Consider the following 27,933-nt stretch of genomic DNA (forward strand, 5'->3'; position numbering starts at 1 on the left):
ATGTGTTTTTTGGCAATCTGTATATCTTCTTTGGAGAAATGTCTATTTAGGTCTTCTGCCCATTTCTGGATTGGGTTGTCTGTTTTTCTGATATTGAGCTGCATGAGCTGCTTGTAAATTTTGGAGATTAATCCTTTGTCAGTTGCAAATATTTTCTCCCATTCTGAGGTTTGTCTTTTCGTCTTGTTTATGGTTTCCTTTGCTGTGCAAAAGCTTTGAAGTTTCGTTAGGTCCCATTTGTTTATTTTTATTTCCATTTCTCTAGGAGCTGGGTCAAAAAGGATCTTGCTGTGATTTATGTCATAGAGTGTTCTGCCTATGTTTTCCTCTAAGAGTTTGATAGTGTCTGGCCTTACATTTAGATCTTTAATCCATTTTGAGTTTATTTTTGTGTATGGTGTTAGGGCATGTTCTAATTTCATTTTTTTACATGTAGCTGTCCAGTTTTCCCAGCACCACTTATTGAAGAGGCTGTCTTTTCTCCACTGTATATTCTTGCCTCCTTAACAAAGGCAAGGTGACCATATGTGCATGGGTTTATCTCTGGGCTTTCTATCCTGTTCCATTGATCTACATTTCTGTTTCTGTGCCAGTACCATACTGTCTCTTGATTACTGTATCTTTGTAGTATAGTCTGAAGTCCAGGAGCCTGATTCCTCTAGCTCCCTTTTCTTTCTCAAAATTGCTTTGGCTATTTGGGGTCTTTTGTGTTTCCATACAAATTGTGAAATATTTTGTTCTAGTTCTGTGAAAAATGCCAGTGGTAGTTTGATAGGGAGTGAATCTGTAGATTGCTTTGGGTAGTATAGTCATTTTCACAATGTTGATTCTTCCAATCCAAGAACATGGTATATCTCTCCATCTGTTTGTATCATCTTTAATTTTTTCATCAGTGTCTTATAGTTTTCTGCGTACAGGTCTTTCATCTCCTTAGGTAGGTTTATTCCTAGTTATTTTATTCTTTTTCTTGCAATGGTAAATGGGAGTGTTTCCTTAATTTCTCTTTCCCATATTTCATCATTAGTGTATAGGGATGCAAGAGATTTCTGTGCATTAATTTTGCATCCTGCTATTTTACCAAATTCATTGATTAGCTCTAGTAGTTTTCTGGTAGAGTCTTTAGCATTCTCTATGTATAGTATAATGTCATCTGCAAACAGTGACAACTTTACTTCTTCTTTTCCTATTTGGATTCCTTTTATTTCTTTTTCTTCTCTGATTGCTGTGGCTAAAACTTCCAAAACTATGTTGAATAAGAGTGGTGAGAGTGGGCAACCTTGTCTTGTTCCTGATCTTAGTGGATATGGTTTCAGTTTTTCACCATTGAGAATGATGTTGGCTGTGGGTTTGTCATATATGGCCTTTATTATGTTGAGGTAAGTTCTCTCTATGCCTACTTTCTGGAGAGTTTTTATCACAAATCGGTGTTGAAAGCTTTTTCTGCATCTATAGAGATGATCATAGAGGCCGGCATGACGTTGAACTAGCCTGAGGCGCACCGTGTGTTCTCCTGGGGAAGTTGTCCCTGGATCACGGGACCCTGGCAGTGGCGGGCTGCACAGGCTCCCAGGAGGGGAGGTGTGGATAGTGACCTGTGCTTGCACACAGGCTTCTTGGTGGCAGCAGCAGCAGCCTTAGCGTCTCATGCCCGTCTCTGGGGCAGCGCGGCTCGCGCTCGTCTCTGGAGCTCCTTTAAGCAGTGCTCTGAATCCCCTCTCCTCGCACACCAGGAAACAAAGAGGGAAGAAAAAGTCTCTTGCCTCTTTGGCAGTTCCAGACCTTTTCCTGGACTCCCTCCCGGCTAGCCGTGGTGCACTACCCCTTCAGGCTGTGTTCACGCCGACAGTCCTCTCCCTGGGATCTGACCGAAGCCCGAGCCTCAGCTCCCAGCCCCGCCCGCCCCGGCGGGTGAGCAGACAAGCCTCTCGGGCTGGTGAGTGCCAGTCGGCACCGATCCTCTGTGCAGGAATCTCTCCACTGTGCCCTCTGCACCCCTGTTGCTGTGCTCTCCTCCGTGGCTCCGAAGCTTCCCCCCTCCGCCACCTGCAGTCTCTGCCCGCAAAGGGGCTTCCTAGTGTGTGGAAACCTTTCCTCCTTCACAGCTCCCTCCCACTGGTGCAGGTCCCATCCCTATCCTTTTGTCTCTGTTTATTCTTTTTTCTTTTACCCTACCCAGGTACGTGGGGAGTTTCTTGCCTTCTGGGAGGTCTGAGGTCTTCTGCCAGCGTTCAGTAGGTGTTCTGTAGGGGTTGTTCCATATGTAGATGTATTTCTGATGTATTTGTGGGGAGGAAGGTGATCTCCACATCTTACTCTTCCACCATCTTGAAGCTCCTCTCCACAAAATATTTTTTAATGGGTGCATGGTATTTCATAGAATTGGTGCAACAGATTTTACGTAACTAATCACTAATGGTGGGCACAAGTTATTCCTCGTTTCTTGTTATTTTAAATAACAGTGCAATGAATATCCCTGTATGAACGTATTTGCCCCATTACTGATTTTTGTTCCTCAGAATAAACCCCAGGAAATAGACTTTCTTAGTCAAAAGATATGTGTACTTTTGTCCACTGGTGCTCATGATCCCATCCCCTTCCATCTCCTCTAGCTCTCTTGTGTACTGCTACCCCCCGGCCCCCACCCCTGCCCTTGGCTCCTTCCTCTCAGAAACATTTCTAAGTCTCTTCCATTCTGAAAAATAAAAATTATCTCTTGACCCCAAATTTCTCTTTAGTTACTGCCTTTCCTTTTTCCCTTCTCACCCAAAATTCTCAAAAAACTTGTCCACATTGGCTGTCTCCATGTCTCATCCCATTCATTCCTTATCTTCCTGTATTAGTCTGCATACTCACACTGTTCCACCAAAACTATTTCTGCAAAGGTTACCAATGATTAGCTAATCGCCAGACAGATTTTGATTCCTATTTTATTGGACTACTGACACCTTTGAGCCTTCCTTATTGAAATTCTCTTTTCTCATTGCTTTTCTCTTCTGTTTCTCTGACCATTTCTTCTCAATACTGTTTATGGGCCTATCTTCCTGAGTCTATCCCTAAATTTTGTCCTTCTATAAAATTTCATCCTTAACTCTCTTCTCTTCATTTTCTATCTGATCTTTCAGGAGGTAGTGTTAACTATCACATATTTGCTGATAATGTACACTCTTAATCTCTAGTTCTCATTATTTCTAAGTTCTAGAAGGATATATTCAATTTTTTGTAGGACTTCTAGAATCTTCTTGTATCACATGTACTCCAAACCTGTCTCCCCACCAAAAAAACCCCCCACCTTGCTCTCATTACTATATTATCTATTATTTTGCCTTTGTTGATGGTGCTAACATGAAAAACAAGACCATCCTTGACAAATACTAGATCATGTCTTGTACTTTAATAAGACACTTGCAGTTTCCAGAAACCACTGTGTCACACCTTCAAACATTTGCATATATGTTCTTTCTGCCTGTAATACCTTTGTCTTCCCCCTAATTGCTTCACTAACTCTTACTCATTCTTGGCTAGGTAAAACCCATTTCAGAAAGCTCTCTTAACCCTGTTAACCCCTCTTAACCCTTAACCCAAGAGCAGGGGCCAGAGTTACGATGGCTCATCTCTGTGTTCCACAGTACCCTGTGCATATTTCTATTATAGCACTTACCTCATTGTATTGAAATTATTTGTTTCCTAGAGCAAGATCATATCTTATTAAACTGTGGGTCTCCATGTTCATTGAGTGAATGAATAAATGAATTAATAGGAACACCAAGGAGAAACAAGGAAAAAGAAATCATGCAAGGTACTTTACATTTATTATACACAATTTCATCATTACAACTATCCAGTAAAATAGACATGATTTTCCTTTCACATATACGAAACTGCAGCTGAGAGGTGTTGAAGGGTCAATCTAAATGATTTCATATAACATCTATTTTCCAGTAATTTGGTGCCTTCTTCATTTCTAAAGATAATAACCCTTACTCCTTAGGAATAGTCTTAATATCATTGTCTCAATATAGAGAGTACATATAAAGACCATAAAAGCTTTAAAAAGACAGCCCTTTAAAGAGCTAATGTTGGACTTCCCTGGTGGTGCAATAGTTAAGAATCCGCCTGCCAATGCGGGGGACATGGGTTCGAGCCCTGGTCCGGGAAGATCCCACATGCCATGGAGCAAATAAGCCCATGTGCCACGACTACTGAGCCTGCGCTCTAGAGCTTGCGAGCCACAACTACTGAGCCCGCATGCCACAATTACTGAGCCTGCGTGCCACAACTACTGAAGCCCACATGCCTAGAGCCTGTGCTCCACAACAAGAGAAGCCACCGCAATGAGAAGCACACGCACCGCAATGAAGAGTAGCCCCTGCTCGCTGCAACTAGAGAAAGCCCGCATGCAGCAACGAAGACCCAATGCAGCCAAAAATAAATAAATAAATTTTAAAAAATAAAATAAAATAAAGAGCTAATGTTATCTGTGGGTACTCTGTCTTAGAGATTATACTTTAGTGATAAAAAGTATAAAGAGGAAGGACTAGCCACGACCTCTCAGCTACACCAATAGTCTTTATCTGCCTCTCTCAGATGGAAAACCATCTAAGCAGAGAGAATATGCCAAAGAGCCTGCAGAGTGAAACCTGTTTGGGTCCCAAGAGGTCTCCCCCTCCCAGGAGGAGGGGAAAAAACAATCTTAACCTTAAAATGCTCTAAAATTCAATGTAACTCATAAGGTAAATAGCATTTCCTTCCAAACGTTTCTACTGACACATGCTAAAGAATGTGGCTTAGCAAATAACACTGAAAACCCATATCGACACTTTGGTTAAATTTCTACCTATTTTTACTTAGAACACAGGCGTCTACGTTGAGGTTAAATATAATACAATCCTTGTCTATGCCTACTATTGACACTTTTTAAAAGAGAAATCCTTGGATTTGGGAATCCCCCTGAGTTAACATTCTTCTCCTTAAAGGCTGTGCCATTCAATGTTTTATGCTTGAGGATGATGCTTTCTTAATGTTCATAACTTACCTGCATTGGCTTTCAGGTCTTCAGGTGTGACCATGACAACAAATCGAATTGCACGTTCATTTCGAAACATCTCGTAAGACCACCGGCGGATAGACCGCATGCATTTCACTGCTGCAATGCCATTGTTGGCAATGAGAACCTGGTAGAGTGGGAACATGGGAATTGGAGAGAGGTAGAAGAGACAGGCAATGACAGAGGAAAAGAGATGAAATCACTTGTGTAGATCTTCCTCTGAAAAGCCAGAGTTTCAACTAGGAATTTGTATTGTTGGTCTAGGCATTTAGGAACCAACTCCCACATGATCAAGGGATATTTTAAGATGTTAGCTAAGCAAATACCTCAATATGTGCCAGCTAAAACTTACTCCTTTCTAACTTCGTTTCTTGAAGGGGAAAATCAGTTACTCAAATCTTATGAGTTTGTGAATTATTCTACCATACCTACTTTTAGGGAATAGAAGAAACAAACGTCAGGAGGAAGATGGATATAAATAAGGCTGGAGGAAGATTCAACAGTGTAGTGTCATGCACTATTCTCTGTTGTAGTGAAACAAGGCACAGAGTTCTGAACATGTATAAGAACGCCTACACTAACCACCACCTCTCTCCAAAATGCTGAATCCAAACGCCTTAGAATTGTACAGACCGCCCCAGAAAGAACGGTCACAAGAAAAAGCGTAGAAGGATCAATGATCCTGAGACTTCTCTGTTAAACAAACCTTTCACCTCCTTGCCTGTCTTGCAATCATCACCCTGAGGATAACATAGGTTGGGAGACACGTAATCTCTACTCATTGGAAGACTAACAGGAGTGCACCGCTAAAGCAACACTTTTAGGACAGAGAATATAGGTCCCCATCCTTTAATCTTTTAATCACTGCAAGCTATTTCAACCAAGTCATTCTCTCAGCTCCAATATGGTTTAGATAAAAGTGACACAGATTAACTCACAACATTTCAAAACACCTGTAATCTCTTTAAGTATTTCATGTGGTATATTCCTGGTGGAATATCTCAAATTCCTGGTGGAACCCAGTAGGTTACACTGTATCAAACTTGTTGAAGCCTTCTGTTCTGAAACTCTCTCCATTCCCTTAGCTCTAAACCCAGTGTTATGACATGTTACCTCCTCACCACCACCCCACAAGCTAATCAATTTCTCATACCCTCTCAGATCAGTGCAACTCAACCCCATAAAAACAGCAAGATCTTTCTAAAAGCGCTTTATGGGTGCTGCCTCATCTTCTTACTTAGTTATGACTAAATTGCCAGTGGTAAATACATATTACAGAAAATAGTGAAATTATTTAATAGGATGCTAGGGAGGCAGAAAGGATAATTCTGCAGTCTCAGAAATTCAATTTAAATATCGGTTTTGAGCAAATCTAGACAACAAATCTAGGCATTAAATCTCATGTGCTTTTGAAAAAATAATTTAGCAGGTTATAACTTACCTTCTCAATCACTTTATTCCCACCAAAACGAGTAACAAATTCTGCTGGAGAAGCTACAGTGAAATCTCGCTGTGAGTCTATTTTCTTTCGGTCTCGACCTTGCTTTACTAGGTGCAAACCAGACATGCTCGACCTGTAAAAATAGAGAAATCATGAAAGTCTACAGATAAGATTTCTTCACATCATCTATCTCCCCTGGAGACCTACTTTTCACTATCGGACTTATAAGAGCACTTCCAATTGCACCCTTGTGAAGACTGCATGGTGGCAGACAACATAGTTTTTATAGAGAAGAGAGAAAAGAAAATGATCTTTGCTTGTGGAAATTCAAGAAAAAAAATAAGTGTTCCTGAATAATAAAAGACAATATTAAGATTTACCAACAGATGCCATCATAAAGAGATAGGCAAAGAACAGACTAAAATGAGATGGTATAAATAACAGACTCAGAGTGACTGTTAAAACTTAAAAACACAACCCACAACAGTTAGCAAACCTGTTTCTGGATTATGATTCTGACACACAGATGACCTTCACCTCTGTATCTCTAACCTCCATTTTTCTTATGAGCTGTAACTCCACATTTTTAACTGCCTACTAAATGTTTTACTTGGATATGCCATAGACGTTTCAAAATCAACAACTCCAAAAACAATTTATTTACAAGGCATTTACAAGGCAATTTATTTATAAACCATATTTCATTGACCTTAAGATAACACTTTTTTTTTAGCTTTTTAAAATCTCTGAAATTGGTATGTATCTTACAGCTGATGGTGTGCTTTATTTAACTGGCAGAATTTTTTTTCTCAGTGGTACATTCAATAATCGTGCCTCTAACAATCAATGATGTTTTAGATTAGATAGTGGTGGAAACAGCACAGGCCTGCTTTAAATTCCAGATCTTCACCGAATAACTTAAACTTGCTAAGCTTCACTTTTCTCTTTGTAAATATGTATGGTATTCACTGTTCTAGGTTTTTAGCTATTGTCTCTCAGCTCCAAGCCCACCCTTTTATGCTCTGCTCTATGACAACAGGGCTTAACACCATGCAAACTTGTTTGATTCCGCCAATAGGAAGGCAGAAGGGTTTAAGAAAAAAAAAAAAAGAGAGAGAGAGAGAGAGAGAAAGGGATTTTCTTCTTATTTTCCAGCTATTATCAGCATTGCTCCACAGGAAAACAGAGTTAATTCCAGTCTCTAGCATCTTTCAGCATTCAGGAATAGCTGTGGTGCATTCCCTTAGAAGGATAAGGAGCAGTGGGTTGTGGCTCCTTGGCTGTCAGAGTACCAGCCCTGCCATGCTCACTCATCCTCTGGGCTACCCGGCCTGGGCCTATCAATCACCTGTCAGGCCAGGCCTCCTCCTCAGGGATCTGAGCACCAGCTACTCAAAGCTTACTCCCAGAGGTCCAAGCACCAGCCCCTCTCCAAGCACCTGGGGCCCTCTCCAAGCTAGTAGGTTCTGGGAATACTACCTCTCCCCGAGGGGTGGTAGCTGCTTCCTGCAGATATTAACCTTGGGTTACCTCAGCATGTCTTTTTTGTTCTTTTATTCTTCTAACACCCAAGTAACCAATTTTCACAATTGAATGTCTTTTGTTTATAATACCTAATGCAGTTTCTCTTTCCCTGACTGGACCTTGACTCAGCACTGATAGACCTTCTGAAAGGGTGTTTTGAGGACTGAATGAGATAATGGATATAGTAAATAAACTCCTTGATACACTATTTAACAGACAGCTGCTTTCTTCTATTTCTATTTTTCCTTCCTTTCTCCTACACTCTAACCTTGCACTCAAGTAATTTCTCTCTTCAAAATAAAAGAGTATGATTAAAACCTTCCCACAAAGAAACACCACGTCCAGATGGTTTTATTTTTATTTTATTTATTTATTTACTTACTTATTTACTTATTTATTTATTTTTGGCTGCGTTGGGTCTTTGTTGCTGTGTGCGGGCTTTCTCTAGTTGCGGCGAACGGGGTTTACTCTGTTGGGGTGCGCAGGCTTCTCATTGTGGTGGCTTCTCTTGTTGCGGAGCATGGGCTCTAGGCCTGTGGGCTTCAGTAGCTGTGGCTCGAAAGCTCTAGAGCGCAGGCTCAGTAGTTGTGGTGCACGGGCTTAGCTGCTCCGCGGCATGTGGGATCTCCCCAGACCAGGGCTCGAACTCGTGTCTCCTGCATTGGCAGGTGGATTCTTAATCACTGCGCCACCAGGGAAGCCCCAGATGGTTTTAAAAGACAAGTTCTACTGAACTTTCAAGAATCGTAGCCTACCAAACTTCCAGACAGTAGAAAAAGAAGTAAAACTCCCCAGTTAGAGTAATACCGATACCAGAACCAGACAAAGATGTTACATGAAAGGGAAGTCCAGGGCCGCTTTACTCATGACCACAGTTGCAAAATTCCTAAAGACGATATTCTAAATAGGTGTTGGGTCAAGGATAGGCAAAATATTAGTTAAAAAGTATGTTACTCCACAACCAACTTGAGTTTGTCCCAGGTAAGCAAGGATGGTTTAATTTTAGAAAATCCATAAGTGTAAAACTGTTAGATTTCCTAGCAAGTGCAATAAAATAAAAAAATTAATAAGTACATTAGAGACCTGAGGACTGCCAAGGAGGAAGTTAAATTATATTTATTTGTGAATGGTGTAATTTACATAGAAAACAAAAGATTCCGCAAATTATTAGAAATAATAGGAGGCCTTAGTCAAGTGTATAGATATATGATTAATATATAAGAAGCTCCCAAATATTATATATAGATTATAAATTAAAAACAGATCATAAATGGCTTCCCTGGTGGCGCAGCAGTTGAGAGTCCGCCTGCCGTTGTAGGGAACACGGGTTCGTGCCCCGGTCCGGGAATATCCCCCATGCTGCGGAGCGGCTAGGCCCGTGAGCCATGGCCGATGAGCCTGCGTGTCCGGAGCCTGTGCTCCGCAACGGGAGAGGCCACAACAGTGAGAGGCCCGCGTACCGCAAAAACAAAACAAAACAAAACAAAAAACAGATCATAAAGTTAAAAACTAAAATATACATACTTTTAAGACATACATATAGACACAAAAAAACTATGTAAACAGAGAAACAAAACAATGTGATGAACATGTGATTAAGGGAAATGACTACCTGGGTGGGGAAAGCAGGGAGAAGGTTTATGGAGGAGAGACCATATGGTTAGAAAGATGTAGGTGATGGCCAAGGATCAACCTTTAAGCGGTGGGTTTTCAAATTCCTTTTTACACTATTTTTAAAATTACTAAATAAGTAACCAAATAAATAAATAATAGTGGGTTACACATGGACGAATGAGTGTGTCTTGAACCAAAAATTATGGTTATATAATTCTATACACTGAGATTAAACACACACACACACACATACTCCCTAGAGATCAACTTTCAGTTTCTTAGGGAGAGAGAGACAGAGAAGATATAAACCTAGGATAAATAAGGAGATGCCTGAGTATAAGACAAAAAGGGAAGCAAAATCTTTATCGATAAAATTAAGGTGGGGAAGGGATTGTTCATACACTTTAATCAATAGTTTAGAGATAACAAAGGAATGCCCTGAGGGTCACTTGTAATCAAAGAGGGGAGAAAAACAGAAATATACCTTACTTTTAATATGGGATGAGGACTTCCCTGGTGGTACAGTGGTTAAGAATCCGCCTGCCAATGCAGGGGACACAGGTTCGATCCCTGGTCTGGGAAGATCCCACATGCTGCGGAGCAACTAAGCCTATGTGCCGCAACTACTGAGCCTGTGCTCTAGAGCCTGTGAGCCACAACTACTGAGCCTGCATGCCACAACTACTGAAGCTCGCATGCCTAGAGCTCGTGCTCCACAATGAGAGAAGCCACCGCAATGAGAAGCCCGCGCACCGCAACAAAGAGTAGCCCCCTTTCACTGCAACTAGAGAAAGCCTGCGTGCAACAACAAAGACCCAATGCAGCCAAAAATAAATTTATTTTTAAAAAGATTTAAAAAAAATAGATGGGATCCTTCATATAGCCATGTTCAGAAGTTAGGCACCATGCTAAAAACAAGAGGATCAAGTGGAAAGATAGAAAAGATCTCAAAATCTTTACCTCTCACCTAGCTTTTCTCAGGAAGCTATCAGAGAATGTTGTCTTCCCAAAAGATGAAATAAACCAAGATAAAGGAAGACAAGGAATGCAAGAAATAGAGGATCCAACACAGAAAAGAAGGGAATTCTCTAGATGATTGTTCAAATTGGAGGACAGACTGCTCCAGGAGGGATGTCTCCTTGAAAAAAATGGACAGATCACCTATTGTATTTAACCACAGAAAAATAAAACTGTGTATGTGTGTGTAATTAATATATATATGTGTATGTGTATTCTGTTTGTATATATGTTTGTTTTACATATATAAAATAATAAACCAAAGTTATATATATATTTATTATATTTATACATATATAAATCATTTTATTGTATATATATTAAAATATACAAAATATATAAGTATATATTATATATAAAACAATATATAATATGTATATTTAAAATATACCAGTTGTTTTTTACTTATTTGACTCTCAGTGGAAGATTTGCTTGGTTTACCCCCCAAAGGATGGAAGAGGTCAAGTAAAAAGGAAAAGGAAAGGATGACTGTTTTAAAGACACATTTTGCCAAATCAGTGTTTTTCATTTGTTTCTATATTTTCCAGGGTCTATTTAATTTTCAGGTAATTTTTATCAAAACAAAAACTCCAGTTTGCAAATACAAGCAAGTGACCCTTAATGACTGCCATCCAGCAAATCATTCAGGTCTTTTATGTCGACCCTCTGCTGGAGAGGCACAGACCTGCAAGAGTTCTGAAGAAGGCCTGACTCATTTCCTCTTCAGCGCGAGTTCTAACAGCAGGAAGAAGAAAGATTCGGGATAGGAGAGCTTGGCACTCTCAACACCTCCAGTCTGGCTGCCTACTGTCACACGCCGGGACAATGACAGCAGCCACCTTTCCTGGTCCAAGAGACAGAGTCTAAAAAAGTTTTCTGCAAAACTACCTTCAACAGGATGCTACCTACCACACAGAATTGATATTTTCCTTCAAAATAGATAAAGAGACTTCACTCTTGAAAAACCAGCCAAGAACAGTGAGCAACTTTGGCACAGACTAAGTGAGATTCCTTAACGGAAGACCAGCACACAGCAAGGTCTGTGCACGGGTGCTTGTTTTCAACGCAGCTACAATGTCACACATGGTCTCGGGTATCTTTGGTTCAAATTCTGAGTGTAAAATAAAGGTTTAGAAATCCAGGAGCAAATATGAGCGTTTTAATTCATTTCCTTAAAAAAAAAAAAGTTTCCTACAGACACAAGAAAATCATCAAATCAGATTGCCCATAAATTCCAGGGCTTAGCTGTCAATGTCTTATTGTTTTTTAAAGGTATATATTGCCCAGATACGGCACTCTAAAACTTACCTTCGAAGCATGTAATATCTCATCTCCTTATTTTCCTCCGCAGAACCCTCCATATCAAGATGGCAAAGGAATGGACGCTTTTTCTTCAGATGTCGGCCTTGTAAACACAAGCCGGAGTTTGTCCTCCTGCTGCAGGTGCTTAAAACCCAGGAGGACAAGACATACTGTGCCTACTTCTTGGCCCTGCTTCAGTCAGAGTAGAGTATTCCTGATGGCTTCAAGCTACAGTCTTTTTGTGTACTTTGTCCCCAATTTCCATACTTCCCCTCCTGTTTGCATTTTCTCCCTACCCTGGGCCCACACACAGAATTAGTTGATTTCCCAAGGGGACCGAGAGGAAAGGGGGAGAAATATAAAAGCTTGTATAACTAGAAAGTAGATCTCAGCAGCTCTGCCTTAGCCGCAGCAAACGTGTTTCAACAACGGTCACTTTCTTCTGACAGTCACCAGAGAAAAGCTCCACGGCCCCTCCAGGCTGCCAGGAGCACATGACAGGGAGGGCCCAGGGCAAAAAGAAGACAAAGTTTACAAGGACAACTATGCCAAGAAAGTAATGGGGTCAGGAAATCCAGAGGGAGGAGGACAGCACAGCCTAAGTAGGTAATTTCTGAGATCCAATCAAAACAAATAATACTGATTTTCAGACTCCAAGAGTGGGGAGAGCAGGTCAGGAGAGAAAGAAAGCCAGTCAAAAGGACGAAACATGCCACTACTGAGGAACTTTGAATAATGTGGGAGTCACAACTCTAATTCTCAGGCCAGAGTAGTGGTGTCCACACACACACACACACACACACACACACACACACACACACACACACACACACACACACACACACACACACACACACACACACACACCTTTTTAAAAAACAACAAAAACTAAGATTTTATTCACTAAAATTTGAGAATAAGACTGGAGCTGGTACAAATGGGATAAGGAGAAGATGTGGATAAAATCCCTGAAAGGAAAAGGGGCCCAGAAAAATATTTTAGACACAGAGGTCTAATCCAGTTTAAGCAGGGAAGAAAAACCCTGCCTAAAAAACTACTGGGACACATCTATTGCTATGCAAGCAAATTTGCCACAGATGGACAAATCACTTAAATAAATAAATGGTGGCTGAATGTTATACAGTAACATAGTCCTGTTTTAGCTTTTAATTAAGTAGATATTGCTCAGGATATTGCTCCCTTGTAATGGCAGAAAAGACTGCAACAGCTAGAATCTACAGAATCACAATTTCCTGAGATAAGCCATTAGGAATGGTCTAATCCACCAGAGTCATATCTAACCTGATTCATGCACCACAGAAAAATTCTTTCTCACCAAAGTGTTGAATACAAATGGTTAATTCTTATCTAACGCCAACTATGCTGAGAACCTATTAACCTTCCAGGGAAACCCTCCAAAACAGAAGTACACAAATGACCTGGAACACAGATGAAAGATGAAAAATCAAATAGAAGATAAATGATTAAGACAAACCTTGATCTTAGGACATTCAGGTGACCCAAGGTGAAAAGACTCAATCAGGACACTCGCTCAATATGACCATTAGGCATAATAAAAAATGGAAGTCCTGGATTGGTTTCTGGCCTGTACCACTCTGCATCATTCCTTCCATACTATGCTAACGTCTGATAAAGTCAGTCAAGTTTGCTTCCTCCTTTAAAGAAGCTGATGCAGAGGAGTCCTCCTATCTTTATGTCTCTTCAGGATAACATGTCTCAAAAAACAGAGCACTGAAGCCTTTGTTCAGAACAATTACAGTGACCACAGATGTAGAAGCAGCTCAATTTTACACACATCTAACTGCCAGATGTAGGCAGTTCCCAAAAGAGAATCACTCTCTGCCTTTGTTATATAAGTTCAACATTCAAACAGCAAAGCATTGCGTATAGAATAAAGCAGGCTATTTTGCACTTGATTATATCAGAAAATATACCAGAGTCACTCTCAGTAATCAAGTTTGTGCTTCCTTTTCACCAAAGTGATCTTTCTAAAACAACCAAACACTAACACAGCACACACAGATCCAAAACAAAGCTAGTGTTTCTAATCTTTTATGGATGCTGCTCCCAATCCTCCTGTAATATTAGAACAAAAGAAAGAAAAAGCCACATTCATTCCTCCAAATTCAAAGCATCCTCATTTTAATCTAACATGAAAAGAGTGTCCAAAGTAGACACGTACCTGGCACAAAATCCAACTAGAAGCCCACACTGATCCCAACATTGTAACATGCCAAGCACCAAGGATGACGTAGCAGTTTATCCGGCAGACTGTGATGCATTAGCTAGCCTGACTGCAAGGCAGTCTGAGTTACACTGCAGCACGCACTGTGAGAGACTGTTTTACACTGGGGCTTTTCCAAGCAAAGAAATCTTGAATCAAGGATGTACCTCTTTTGAAAATCAACTGACCATATATATAAATAGATTTAGCTGTGGACTCCTAATTGTGATTCACTGATCTATATGCCTATCCCTGTTAACAATGCCACACAGCCTTGATAACTGTGGCTTTACAGTCAGTTTTTGAAATCAGGTAGTGTAAGTCTTCCAACTTTGCTTTCCTTTTCCATAATTGTTTTGTCTATTCTAGGTCCTTTGGGTTTCCATGTAAATTTTAGGATGAGTTTGGCAAATTCTAGAAAGAAAAAACAAATCCTCCTAGGATTTTGACATGGACTGTGAATTTAAAGATCAATTTAGGGAAAATCACCATTTTGACAATATTGAGTTTTCCAATTCCCAAACATGGACTGTCTCTCCATTTATAGGCATACCTCATAGATATTGCAGGTTTGGTTCCACAATTCACCACCACAATAAAGTGAATATTGCAATAAAGTAAGTCACATGAATTTTTTGGTTTCCCAATGCACGGAAAAGTTAGGTTTACTCTATACTATAGTCTACTAAGTGTTCAATAATAGCATTATGTCTACCAAAAAATGTACATACCTTAATTTTAAAAGATTTTATCGCTAAAAAATGCTAACCATCATCTGACAATGCAGGGTTGCCACAAACCTGCAATTTGTAAAATGCAATTATCTGTGATATCTGTGCACAGATATCTATTATCTGTGCAATAAAGCGACTGCAATAAAACAAGGTATGCCTGTATTTAGACTTTAAGTTTCTTCAATTTCTCTCAGCAATGTAATATAATTTAATTTTATTTTTATTTTTTGGCTGCGTTGGGTCTTAGTTGCAGTGCACAGCCTTTTTGCTTCATTGCAGTGTGCAGGCTTCTCTCTAGTTGTGGCACGTGGGCTCTGTAGTTGCGGCGCCCAGGCTTAGTTGCCCGGTGGCATGTGGGATCTTAGTTCCCCGACCAGGGATCGAACCAGCATCTGCTGCATTACAAGACAGATTCTTAACCACTGGACCACCAGGGAAGTCCCAGTAATATAATTTTTGATGTACAAGTCTTATACTTTTTTTTGTTGAATTTATTCCTAAGCATTTTATTATTTTCATTGCCATAGTGAATAAAATTTTTTTAATTTAATTTTTTGCTTGTTCATTGCTAGCTAGTATGCAGAAATACAACTAATTTTTGTATATGGATCCTATAGCCTGTGACCTTGCTAATCTCATTTTAAAATCCTTAACAACTTTATTGAGATATAATTCACATACCATATATTTCAGCCATTTAAAGTATATAATTCAATGGTTTTTATTATATTCACATGGTTGTGAACCATCATCACAATCAATTTTAGAACATTTTCATTACCCCCAAAAGAAACCCTGTACTCAGTAGCAGACACTCCCTATTTCCCCCAAACCCCTCCCCAGTCCTAGGCAATGACTAATCTACTTTCTGTCTTTATAGATTTGCCTATTCTAGATATTTCATATAAATGGAATGATATCATATGTGGCTTCTTTCACTTAGCATAATGTTTTCAAAGTTGTAGCATGTATCCATACTTCATTTCTCTTTATGGCCAAATAATTTTCCACTGTATGGCCATACCACATTTTGTTTATCCATTTATCAGTTGATGGATACCGGGTTATTTCCACTTTATAGTTATTATGAATAATGTTGCTGTGGACATTCATGTACAAGTTTTTATGTGAACATATGCTTTCATTTCTTATGGGTATGTAACTAGGAATGGAATTGTTGGAACATATGGTAAATATTTAGTTTTATAAGAAATTTCCAAATTATTTTCCAGACTGGCTGTATCATTTACATTCCCACCAACTATGTACAAGTTTTCCAATTACTCCACATTCTTGCAAACATTTGGTGTTGTCACTAATTTTTATTTTAGGCACTCTGACAGTTGTATAGTAATACTTACTGTCTTAATTTGCACTTCCCTAATAGCTAGTGATTTTAAACATCTCTTCACATCTTTATTTGCCATCTGTATATCCTCTTTGGTGACATTTGCTTCTTTTAAATTTCTCTCTCCTTACTGAGAATATTATTTATTGATTCATTGTTGTCATACTTTTAAAAAATTCTTTAAACATGCTTTCTTTTGGTTCTTTGAATACATTTATGATACCTGATTTGAAGACTCTGTCTGCTAATCCAGCATCTAGACACTCAGAGACAGCCTATATTGACTTTTTTTCCTAAATATGGGCTAACTTTCCTATTTCTTTTCACATCTCATTATTTTTCTGTTGAAAACTTAACATATTAAACAGTTTATTGTATCAACTCTGGATTCTGATCTCTTTTACCCATGAAGATTGTTGTTGTTACTAATGCTTGTTTTTCTTTCTTGGCTTAATAATTTGCCTGGGCTAAATCTGTGAAATCTCTCTCCCCCAAAGCGTACAATCACTGATGCCTCAGCTCAATTTCTTCTTATCATGTGCTTTTATGTTTCAACCTCCTTCCTAAGGTGTTACCTCTATGTCTGCAAAACTTAAATGTCAGCCAGTGATTAGGCAGGGGTTATACCCAAACACCTGAGGCCAGTAAGGCTTTTGTACTCCGTTCATGTGTCTGTGTGTAAGGCAGAGTACCACATTTAAAGTTCAGGACATTTTCAAGTATGTCCTGGCTTTAACTTTCTGCTGAGCCCTGTCATGTCCACTCTGTGCACGCACGCAGGCTCAACCAGCAATATGCTCACCCCAACCACAAACACACCTCAGGCTAGTAGAGCAGTTGGCCCACCTCTCTCATCCCCTGCCAGATGGTCACTTCTACTGACAATGCCACTGGGGAGCATGGGCATCATCCACTACCCAAAAGGAGTATGCTCCCTTCAACTGCAGCATCAAAAACTCCAGTCCTTATGGCATACCCACAGAGGCAAAACCTCCATGCCAACCAAGCTGAGGGAAGGGAATGGGAAAAGTCCTGACAAGAACACCACAGACTCCTACTGTTCTTATTGAATTTCAGCAGTTTTTCAAATAGAAACTTCTCTCAGACTGTTGTATGCCTTATAGTTGATTTTAAGGCTGAAATGGTTTTGTCAAGCTTCGTAGTTGCTTTTTGGGATTAAGGATTTGTTCATCTCCTCACTAAGTTATAGCTGGAAGTCCTGCCTGTTTTATCTACTTTTTGAGATGTGATTTCATACAATAAAGTGCAAAGTCTTAATTATACACTCCATTAATTTTACATATGTACATAATCAACCACTCCATTAAGATACCGATTATTTCCACAGTCTCAGAAGGCTCCAGTGTGCTTCCTTTCCAGTCAATATCTTCCCCAATGTAAACACTATTCTGAACTCTATCACCATCAATCAGTTTTGCCTGTTTTTGAACTTCATATGTATAGTGCCGTACTGTATGTATTTGATCAATATTATGTCCATGAAATTCATCCATGTTGTGGCATAGCAGTAGTTTGTTCATTTTCATTGCATGTAGCATTCCATTGTGTGACGACTACATGATTTATTTATTCTATTGGTGGACATTCTGTTTTTTTATGAATTTTGACTATACTTGAACTTGGTTTTTGGTGGACAAATGCACTCATTTCTTTTGGGTAAACAGCAAGGAAAGGACTTGCTTGTTGACAGAGTATATGTATGTTTACGGCCGTAAAAGATACTGCCCAAATACTTTTCTAAAGTGGTTGTGCCTACGTTTATTCCCGTTAGCTATGTATGGGACTTCCATGTGTCGTACACCCTTGCTAACACTTGACATTGTCAGTCTTTTAATTTTGGCCTTTTTGGTTGGGATGGCAATTAATTCATAGTAATTTTTAATCTGCAAATCCCTGATGATCAATGATATTAAACAGCTTATTTTCATAAGCTTATTTGCCGTCCAGGCACCTTCTTTTGTGAAGTTCAAGTCTTTTCCTTATATTTCTATTGGGTTGAATGTCTTCAAAAGACATTGAAATATCTTTTTCTCATTGATTTATAGGATTCAGGATTCTGACAGTGAGATTAATTAATATTCCTCTTTCAGCAACTGAGAACAATTAGGCAAAAAACATCAAGGATACAGAAAAACAACACAATTGAAAAACTCAACTGACATGTATAGAATTTTATAACCAACAAATACAAAATACACATTCTTTGCAAGTGTTTATAAAACTTTACCAGAGAATTCCCTGGCAGTCCAGTGGTTAGGACTCCGCGTTTTCACTGCTGAGGGCTCAGGTTCGACCCCTGGTCAGGGAACTAAAATCCTGCAAGCCACACGGCGCAGCCAAAAAAAAAAATCCAAAAATCGAAAACAAAACAAACCAATCAAAAAAAACTTTACCAAAGTAGACCATATGCTAAGCCATAAAGTATAAACAAATTTCAAAAATTTGAAATTACATAGAGTATATCCTCTGAATACAATGGATTAAACTAAAAATCAATGACAAAGATAAGAATATGAGTACAGATACAAGTAAGCTTGAAATTAAGTGTCAGGAGGAAGAATTTCTCGTCTGATAGTTTCTATTTTCTCCATGAAATATGAGGCAAAGTTATGAACTGAAAGTGTGTCTAGAGGAGGCAGGGACTAGCAGAAAGGGAGACTGCTGGGTTAAGGACAATGGAAAAGAATGAAACTGTTGTTGTGGAAAAAAATGGAAGGCCAAATTTCCAGAAGAGAACTACAAAATAGGAGAAAGAACAAGAAGAATTTCACAGCACAGCCAGCATTTGAGAAGGACCTTAAAACGTGAGGACCCCAAAGTATGAAAGGAATTTCAACAGTCAGGAGAAGGGCATTCCAAAAAGAAAACCTGAGAGAGCTTGAGGGAGGAGACAAAAGAGGGGTGGGGGGAGTAGTGGGAGGGGTAGGGGGAGGAGAGGGGTGGGAGAGGCAGCAAGTGAGCAGATCCTATAATGCCCTTAAGTAATTATTGTATTTTCTTCCTTGCCATCAACTTCTTAAGACGTGAACTGTTGAAATTCCTGTTCTTTCACCATTCGTTCACTGCTTTATCTCTTGCCATCTACTTAAAGCTGTTCACCTCAGGCTTCTCTTACCCTTAACTCCAGGGCTTTTTCTCCATCTTTCATCTCTATTCACGACTTCATGTCACATCTTCTACCTTTAAATCATCTTTCCTCTGGTTTTCTTGGTTCTCCTTCTACCTCACCGATCATTTCCTGTCTCCTTTTTCCCCCTCCTTCCATCTGAAGGTAGACATTTCCTTAAGATACATTTCCCTCCTACCTATATACTCTTCCTCACAGTGATCAAATCTACTTGCACAGCTTTAATTTCAATGCAACAAACATTTATTAAGCATATACTATATGTCAGGCATTGCTGTAAACTCTGAAAAAGTGATTCTCAGCTCAGGTTTCAGACCAGACTCACCTGGAGAGTAGCAGAACAACCAGAGACTGTAATTTAATCAGTCTGAGACAGGGCTCAGGAATAAAGCTCTGCAGATGATTCTGTTGTACAGCCAAATTTAAATACTGTTTTCCATCTTTTTTTAAAAAAAATAATAAATTTATTTATTTCTGGCTGCATTGGGTCTTCGTTGCTGTGCACGGGCTTTCTCTAGTTGCGGCGAGCGAGGGCTACTCTTCATTGTGGTGCATGGGCTTCTCTTGTTGCGGAGCATGGGCTCCAGGTGCATGGGCTTCAGTAGTTGTGGCACACGGGCTTAGTTGCTCCATGGCATGTGGGATCTTCCCAGACCAGGGCTCGAACCTATGTCCCCTGCATTGGCAGGTGGATTCTTAACCACTGTGCCACCAGGGAAGTCCCCATGTTTTCCATCTTGTATATGTCTTAGTGTTAGTGACTGAAACCACCCACCCTGGCCAGGCAAGATAGTAGCCACTTGCAACAGGAGGTCCTGGTAAGGAATGCAGAACTAACAAGCTACCAGCAACTGGAAGAATTTGGGAAAGGTCAAAAGGAGAGAGGAGACGCCAGTCCGTATGTCCTACCAACCTCCCAGAATCCTTCCTGCTGGAATCCATCTTGGCTGAGTGATGCCCACACCACCAGGAAGGACCCTGAGTCAGAGTGATTGGCCAGAGACCACTGGAAACTAACCCAATTACCATAAAACCCGAGACTGCAAGCCACGTGGCAGAGCAGATCTCCTGGGTTCCCTTACCCCGCTGCTCTCCGCCCGGGCGCCCCTTCCCAATAAAGTCTCTTGCTTTGTCAGCACATGTGTCTCCTCGGACAATTCACTTCCAAGTGTTAAACAAGAGCCCACTCTCGGGCCCTGGCAGGGGTCCTTCTTCCTGCAACATTAGTATGACATACAAGACCCTTAACCATCTGACCTTTATCTCACCAGCCTCTTCTTCCACTGCTCTAACTACCCTGTCCCCCTTACATTCCAGTGATACTCCATGTCTTACAACTGCCTGAACATGTTGGATGTTTCCAGTCTGGCACCTTTACACATGTTGTCAACCTCACCATCTCTACCCTTCCTACTACACACACACCTATCTCTGTTAGCTTGTCTTGTCAGTTTTCTGTTCATCCTTCAAAACCCAGTTCAAACATCTCTGAGACATTAGTGGGCCCCTTACAGATCTCATTAAGCCCATCATAATGATTACAGCTGTTGTGAGTATTAGAAATAACATTAGCGGACTTCCCTGGTGGTGCAGTGGTTAAGAATCCACCTGCCAATGCAGGGGAACGGGTTCGAGCCCTGGTCCAGGAAGATCCCACATGCCGCGGAGCAACAAAGCCTGTGCTGCACAACTACTGAGCTTGTGCTCTAGAGCCCGCGAGCCACAACTACTGAAGCCGTGTGCCTACAGACCGTGCTCTGCAACAAGAGAAGCCACCACAATAAGAAGCCTACACACCGCAACGAAGAGTAGCCCCCGCTCACCGCAGCTAGAGAAAGCCCTCATGCAGCAACGAACACCCAACACAGCCAAAAATAAATAAATAAATTTTTAAAATAATTTAAAGAAAGAAAGAACATGAGGACCCTGGCACAGTGTTTGGCTAGACACTAAAATATCCTATGGATAATGGGGACCCACTGAATAGTGCTGTGAGATGATCAGTTTACCTTAGAGAGATGACAATGGCCATGTGGTGCTTATACTGTAGGGGGAAAGAGACTGGAGAAGCGCTAAAATACTATTGCCATAATCCAAATAAGAAATAAGAGCAAGAGCAATGGCAGTAACAATGGAAAGAAGGGGACGAATTCAAGAATTACTGGGGGATAGGATCAACAAGAATACGTAGGGCTTCCCTGGTGGCGCAGAGGTTAAAAATCCTCCTGCCAATGCAGGGGACACGGGTTTGAGCCCTGGTCCAGGAAGATCCTACATGCCGGGGAGCAACTACGCCCGAGCACCACAACTACTGAGCCTGTGCTCTAGAGCCCACGAGCGACAACTACTGAGCCCACACGCCACAACCACTGAAGCCTGTGTGCCTAGAGCCTGTGCTCCACAACAAGAGAAGCCACTGCAAATGAGAAGCCCGTGGACCGCAACAAAGAGGAGCCCCTGCTCACCGCAACTAGAGAAAGCCCGTGCACAGCAACAAAGACCCAACGCAGCCAAGAATGAATGAATAAATAAATAAATAAAAACAAAAGCAAGCCTATTTAAGCACCTAAGAGGGAAGGATCAGAAAAGAGAATTGGGAGATTATGTTCGTAAAACATAAGGAGTAGTTTCAAAAGTTTTCTAAGAGTAGCTTAGAAGTAGCTTAGAGTTTTCTAAGAGTAGCTACAAGAAATGGTAAATGCAGAAACCCAACTGCGCTAGATTAAGAAGTGAATGGGACTACCAGCTGAAAGTGTGAGCATTTGTTTATTACTGTTCCCTACCAAAATCACAAAAATGACAATAAAATAGTAAAAGAGGTATAAAGATATAAGGACAAAGAGAATGGAAGAGGAGACCCCCCTAACAGATTATAGATGTCAAAAAAATTTTTGGAAAATAAAAAGTAGATCGTCAAGGAGTAATAAACTGCCTCAGAAACCAAAGAGCCCATAGTAGGGAAGGCCACTTAGAAACAAGCATAACCCTACTTTAGCACTCTGAAAAAGTCATGTTTATGAAAGATTTTTAAGGACATGAGAAAATATTGTTATGTGGGGAAAAAAGCAGGAAACAGAGCTGTGTATTCATTACAACATCACCTATGTATATACTTTTTGATGAAATTTATCCTTAAGGGGTAAAAAACACTGAAAGGAAACATATCAAATATTAACAGCAGTTATTGCTGGATGGTCATATCTTGGATTGTTTTTTATTTCTTTCTTTATACTTTTTGGATTTCCAAATTTTCTCTAATAAGCGTACATCTCATAATTAAAAAAAAATCAAGTAGTAAAAGCAAACTTCACTTTTAAATTCATATTAACAGGAAAAACAGAGGGGGAAAATGTATGCATTACACTAAAAGTACTAAAAGGAATAAACACTTTCAAGCAACTGTCCTGAACATTAGAACATTTGTAATTTCATGCCTCCAATTAACTACGTTTGTAGAATAAACTCTGGAGACTATAATACACACACAGACAGAGACAGCTCCGGTTTTCTGAATGGAAAGAAGGAATGAGTGGGAGATAGAGACAGGAAACTATTGCCCTCAGCAAAAAAGTACCACGTTGCAGATCTCATAATGACCTTCTCTGTCTACTCCACTTCTGAGGTACCATGGCAACTGGGAACCTCAGAATATCAAGGAAGAAGTATTGAGAGTAAAGAGTTTGGAGAGCTGCTGGGGGAAGGGGGGAAGCTCAGGGAAGCTAAATGGGAAATCCTAAGAAAGCCAAACATAAGAACACTCTCACAGGCCCATCTGCAAGCAAAGCCATAATATAAACTCAAAACTAGAGCCAGTTTCCTTATTCCCCATGTTACAGCGCGAGAGAGAAGAGCCAAAAGATAGGAAGGGGAAATGAAGTTTCCTGCCCTCTCAATAATGGTTATTCTCAACATATAAATTATAACGTTGACAGTAAATGTTTGCTGTAATCAAAAGCCTTTCAGGGCTTCCCTGGTGGCGCAGTGGTTGAAAGTCCGCCTGCCGATGCAGGGGACATGGGTTCGTGCCCCGGTCCGGGAAGATCCCACATGCCGCGGAGTGGCTGGGCCCGTGAGCCATGGCCGCTGAGCCTGCGCGTCCGGAGCCTGTGCTCCGCAACGGGAGAGGCCACAACAGTGAGAGGCCCGCGTACCGCAAAAAAAAAAAAAGTTATTTAAAAAAAAAAAAAAAGCCTTTCAGATCTAAATTCCCAAAAGCCCTAATATGAAAATTTACCTCACAAATGGACTCCTCCATAATAAATAATATATTATACCAGTATGGCACATTTTACTTTTCCAAGGGCTTTTGCAGCTATTTATTTTCACCTCCATCACTAGATTTAAATGAAATCACTTCAGACTCAGGAGTTTAAAAGTGAGAGACTAAAAAATAAAGAGAATCCTTGTTTCTTTTCAGGTCAAACACAAATATATACAGCTAAAACTAGAAAGCTCTTGTTCTTCATAGCTTTCGGTCAAATCATACAATATTTGATAATGGTCACTTTCATTATGATTGTAAAATCCACTAAAATATCATCATTAGTGCAACACCAAATTGTTGTGCTACACATGCTATAACAATAAAAAGTGTGGAATGGTAAATTATCCTTTATTTTTCCTTCCATTTATCTCTATACCACCAAACTATCACTAGTAGCCATATACTTTCATGATTTGCTACCTTCCTTTTCAACGAGTCACTGTCACCAAAAAAAAAGAGGGTACCGATAGATTAAGAAATTTAAGGGATATAATATACAACGTATGGTCCTGGATTTGATACCAGATTGGATGAAACAGGATTTTAGAGTCAACTGGAGAAACTTGAATATGGTGTACATATTAGATGAGATGAAAATTTATTGAAATATAAAAGTGGAAATTTTTGACAAAAAAGAGACTGTAAAACAATGTATACAGGATGATCTCATCTCAGTAGCAAGAAATGCATATGCACCTATGCACAGAAAAGGATCCAGAAGACTATACAATAGGGTATTAGCAGGAGTTATCTCTGGGTGGCGGATATACAAGGCTTTATGTTTGCTTTCTAGTATTTTGTTTTTAATTTTCCTTACTGCTTCTTTAATAAAGCATTATGTAAAAATATATTTTCAGGGACTTCCCTGGCAGTCCAGTGGTTAAGACTTTGCCTTCCAATGCAGGGGGTACAGGTTCAATCCCTGGTCCAGGAGCTAAGAGCCCAAATGCCTCACGGCCAAAAAACCAAAACACAAAACAGAAGCAATACTGTAACAAATTCAATAAAGACTTTAAGAAAAAAAGGTCCACATCAAAAAAAATAAAATTCTAAAAATATATATATTTTCTAACTTCTGTCCCTTTTAAATAAGGCTGACGTTTAATTAGAGAAAAATTGCTCAAAGAGGACACGACCTATCTATTACACCCAGGGTTCTTGTTTTAGTATAGTGGCTGACAGTATGTGCTCTGACTGGGTAATTCCCTATCCATAAATTCCCCATCCATAAATTATGGGTAATAAGAGTATATTATTTACCTTGTGGGTTTGCTGCAGTGGAGATTAAGTGTGACACTCCACATAAAGCACATCAGAGAGTTTGGCATATCGTAAAGCACTTGATAATGTTACCAATCATTACTATTATTTTTCTAATTAGTCACTGAGAAAACAGGACTGCTAATTCATACAGACAATGTGAAAAATAGGAATAGGATGTAGCAGGAATAGGTCAGCTCTCTCTCTTACTATTCTTGTTCGCTATAACTTCCCTCTTGACCCAGTCAATGGGAATGGAAGCTGAGAACCACTCCCAGATTCTCTCAGATTCTAAGGTTAGAATCACCTTATTTCTTATGGATGAAGCTCAGTACAGCTCTCTATGAAAATTTTTCTTTTTTCTTTTTTTTTTTTGCGGTACGCGGGCCTCTCACTGTTGTGGCCTCTCCCGGAAGCCCCTATATGAAATGTTTAATATGACCACGAAGTACGGTATCCAGGAGCTGATCCCAAATTCGGTATATTACCTGTCTGCATTCCATGACTGGCGTCACTGGAGAAACTTTAAAGATTATTTCTAATTAGAAAATGGCATCAAAACTCTCTAGTTATGGGCTTCCCTGGTGGCGCAGTTGTTGAGAGTCCGCCTGCCGATGCAGGAGACACCGGTTCGTGCCCCGGTCCGGGAAGATCCCACATGCCGCGGAGCGGCTGGGCCCGTGAGCCATAGCCGCTGAGCCTGAGCGTCTGGAGCCTGTGCTCTGCAACAGGAGAGGCCACAACAGTGAGAGGCCCGCGTACCGCAAAAAAAAACCAAAAAACAAAAAACAAAACTCTCTAGTTAGATTCTTCTGAAGAGTCAAACACGTTATAGACAATCTCATATGTGAACCCTAAATTTTCTAAAATATTAGTAAAGTACTTTTTTTTCTAGACCATAAAGGAGATAGGAATATAACTCACCTTCAAGGTGCCCTTCCTGAGTGAACTGAATGACTCTCTCCTTCCACAGCAGCAACTACTGTCTTAAACCCCAGCTACAGGACATCTTAGGCTTGAGATATATATATATATATATATATATATATATATATATATATATACACACATATATATATATTTATACACACACACACACACACAACAGCATTTACAGATTGTTCTCAAATAAAGTCATTAACCAAACATGCTTGCTAAACATAAAATGTTGGCCCTTTGATGTTTTGAGTATACATTTTTAAGAACTTTAAGAGAAAATTGAGATGGAGTTTCAAATACATGAATTATAGTATAAAAAAGATTTAAAGAAATCACAGTACCTTAAGAGGTAAAAGATCCCACTGTGAGGCTAACCTGTCTCCAACTGGACTTCAACCAGGAAATCAGCATACTAGTTGACAAAACTGATTACTATCTTTGTTTGTTTGATAGTGTGATACTGTGGGGTAATCTGGATTTGCACAGCATTGTAAGTATGCAGAGCAATCTGACCTCAAGTGGCATCCCACAAGGAGCAGAGAAAATGTCAGCATCCATACAACTAGATGGCTCTATTATATGCCACCAAATCATACATTAGGTATCAAAATTGAGATGCTTACATTCAGTCTTTAATGGTTTTTCTCCTCAAATGTTCAATTAAATATTAATAATGAACTTCGCCCTCCAACCTTGGCAGCTGCAGCCCGACCCCGAGTGACCTGCCTCAGCCCCTTACCCCCAGGAGACCACGAGATCACCTTTTCCCGAGGTCTACCGACAGAACTGCCCGAGGCCAATGTACCTTGGCAAAGCTGCCAGAGATATTTTCAACAAAGGATTTGGTTTTGGGCTGGTGAAACTAGATGTGAAAACAAAGTCATGCAGTGGGGTGGAATTCTCAACATCTGGTTAATCTAACACAGGCACTGGTAAAGTTACTGGGACCTTGGAGACCAAATAGAAATGGTGTGAGTATGGTCTGACTTTCACAGAAAAGTGGAACACTGATAACACTCTGGGAACAGGAATCGCTATTGAAGACCAGATTTGTCAAGGTTTGAAACTGACATCCGATACCACCTTTTCACCAAACACGGGAAAGAAAAGAGGTAAAATCAAGTCTTCTTACAAGAGGGAGTGTATAAACCTTGGTTGTGATGTTGGCTTTGATTTTGCTGGACCTGCAATCCACAGTTCAGCGGTCTTTGGTTATGAGGGCTGGCTTGCTGGGCACCAGATGACCTTTGACAGTGCCAAATCAAAGCTGACAAGGAATAATTTTGCAGTGGGCTACAGGACTGGGGACTTCCAGCTACACACTAACATCAATGATGGGACAGAATTTGGAGGGTCAATTTATCAGAAAGTATGTGAAGATGTTGACACTTCAGTAAACCCTGCTTGGAAGCAACTGCAGTAGCTTTGGCATTGCAGCTAAATATCAGTTGGATCCCACTGCTTCCATTTCTGCAAAAGTCAACAACTCTAGTTTAATTGGAGTGTGTGCTACACTCAGACTCTGAGGCCTGGTGTGAAGCTTACACTGTCTGCTCTGGTAGATGGGAAGAGCATTAACGCTGGAGGCCACAAGCTGGGGCTTGCCCTGGAGTTGGAGCCTTAATCCAGCTGAACGAAACCTCTGGGAATGGATATCAGAAGATTTGGCCTTATATATTTCCAGTGTGACCAGCTGGCTTTCCCTGCCCCCCAGAAGGTGATCAAAACAAAGGATGATCTAAACAAGAGCTGCATTTTAAATATTTAGAGAGTTACTTGTTAGCTGGTTTCTAGTTGAATTGGTTATCTATCTAGTTACCAATGCTGCAGTCGTGCAGTCACTTACACATTATTTAAATGTATTTAACTGTTAAATGCACTACCCACCAATAATGAAATAAACCTTTATGAAAACTGAAAAAAAAAATAATAGTAAGGTTCAGAAACATATCAACCTACCTGATATACAGGTCACAAACCCTAGCTGATCATCTCTAAAAATAAAAAGCCAGGGCTTCCCTGGTGGCGCAGTGGTTGAGAGTCCGCCTGCCGA

The 27,933-nt window shown here is 40.2% G+C and overlaps 1 protein-coding gene and 1 pseudogene across 10 annotated transcripts in view; one reads left to right on the forward strand and one right to left on the reverse strand.

The window, feature by feature from the left end:
* The window catches only part of ACACA (acetyl-CoA carboxylase alpha), a 239,721-nt gene that overhangs the window by 182,876 nt on the left and 28,912 nt on the right, over window positions 1-27,933 (reverse strand). For all 10 annotated transcript variants that reach the window (XM_027087339.1, XM_027087346.1, XM_027087341.1 and 7 more), the window contains 2 exons: window positions 6,486-6,618; window positions 5,033-5,171 (listed from right to left, as the gene is read on the reverse strand). In XM_027087339.1, coding sequence (XP_026943140.1) covers window positions 5,033-5,171; window positions 6,486-6,618 — 272 coding nt within the window. The remainder of the gene's footprint in view (window positions 1-5,032; window positions 5,172-6,485; window positions 6,619-27,933) is intronic.
* Window positions 26,044-27,898, forward strand: LOC113609763 (voltage-dependent anion-selective channel protein 2 pseudogene; annotated as a pseudogene).

The sequence above is a fragment of the Aethalodelphis obliquidens genome, unplaced genomic scaffold (genome assembly GCF_003676395.1).
Source record: "Aethalodelphis obliquidens isolate GAN/ISIS:26980383/991018 unplaced genomic scaffold, ASM367639v1 scaffold58, whole genome shotgun sequence".
NCBI classification, from domain to species: Eukaryota; Metazoa; Chordata; class Mammalia; order Artiodactyla; family Delphinidae; genus Aethalodelphis; species Aethalodelphis obliquidens.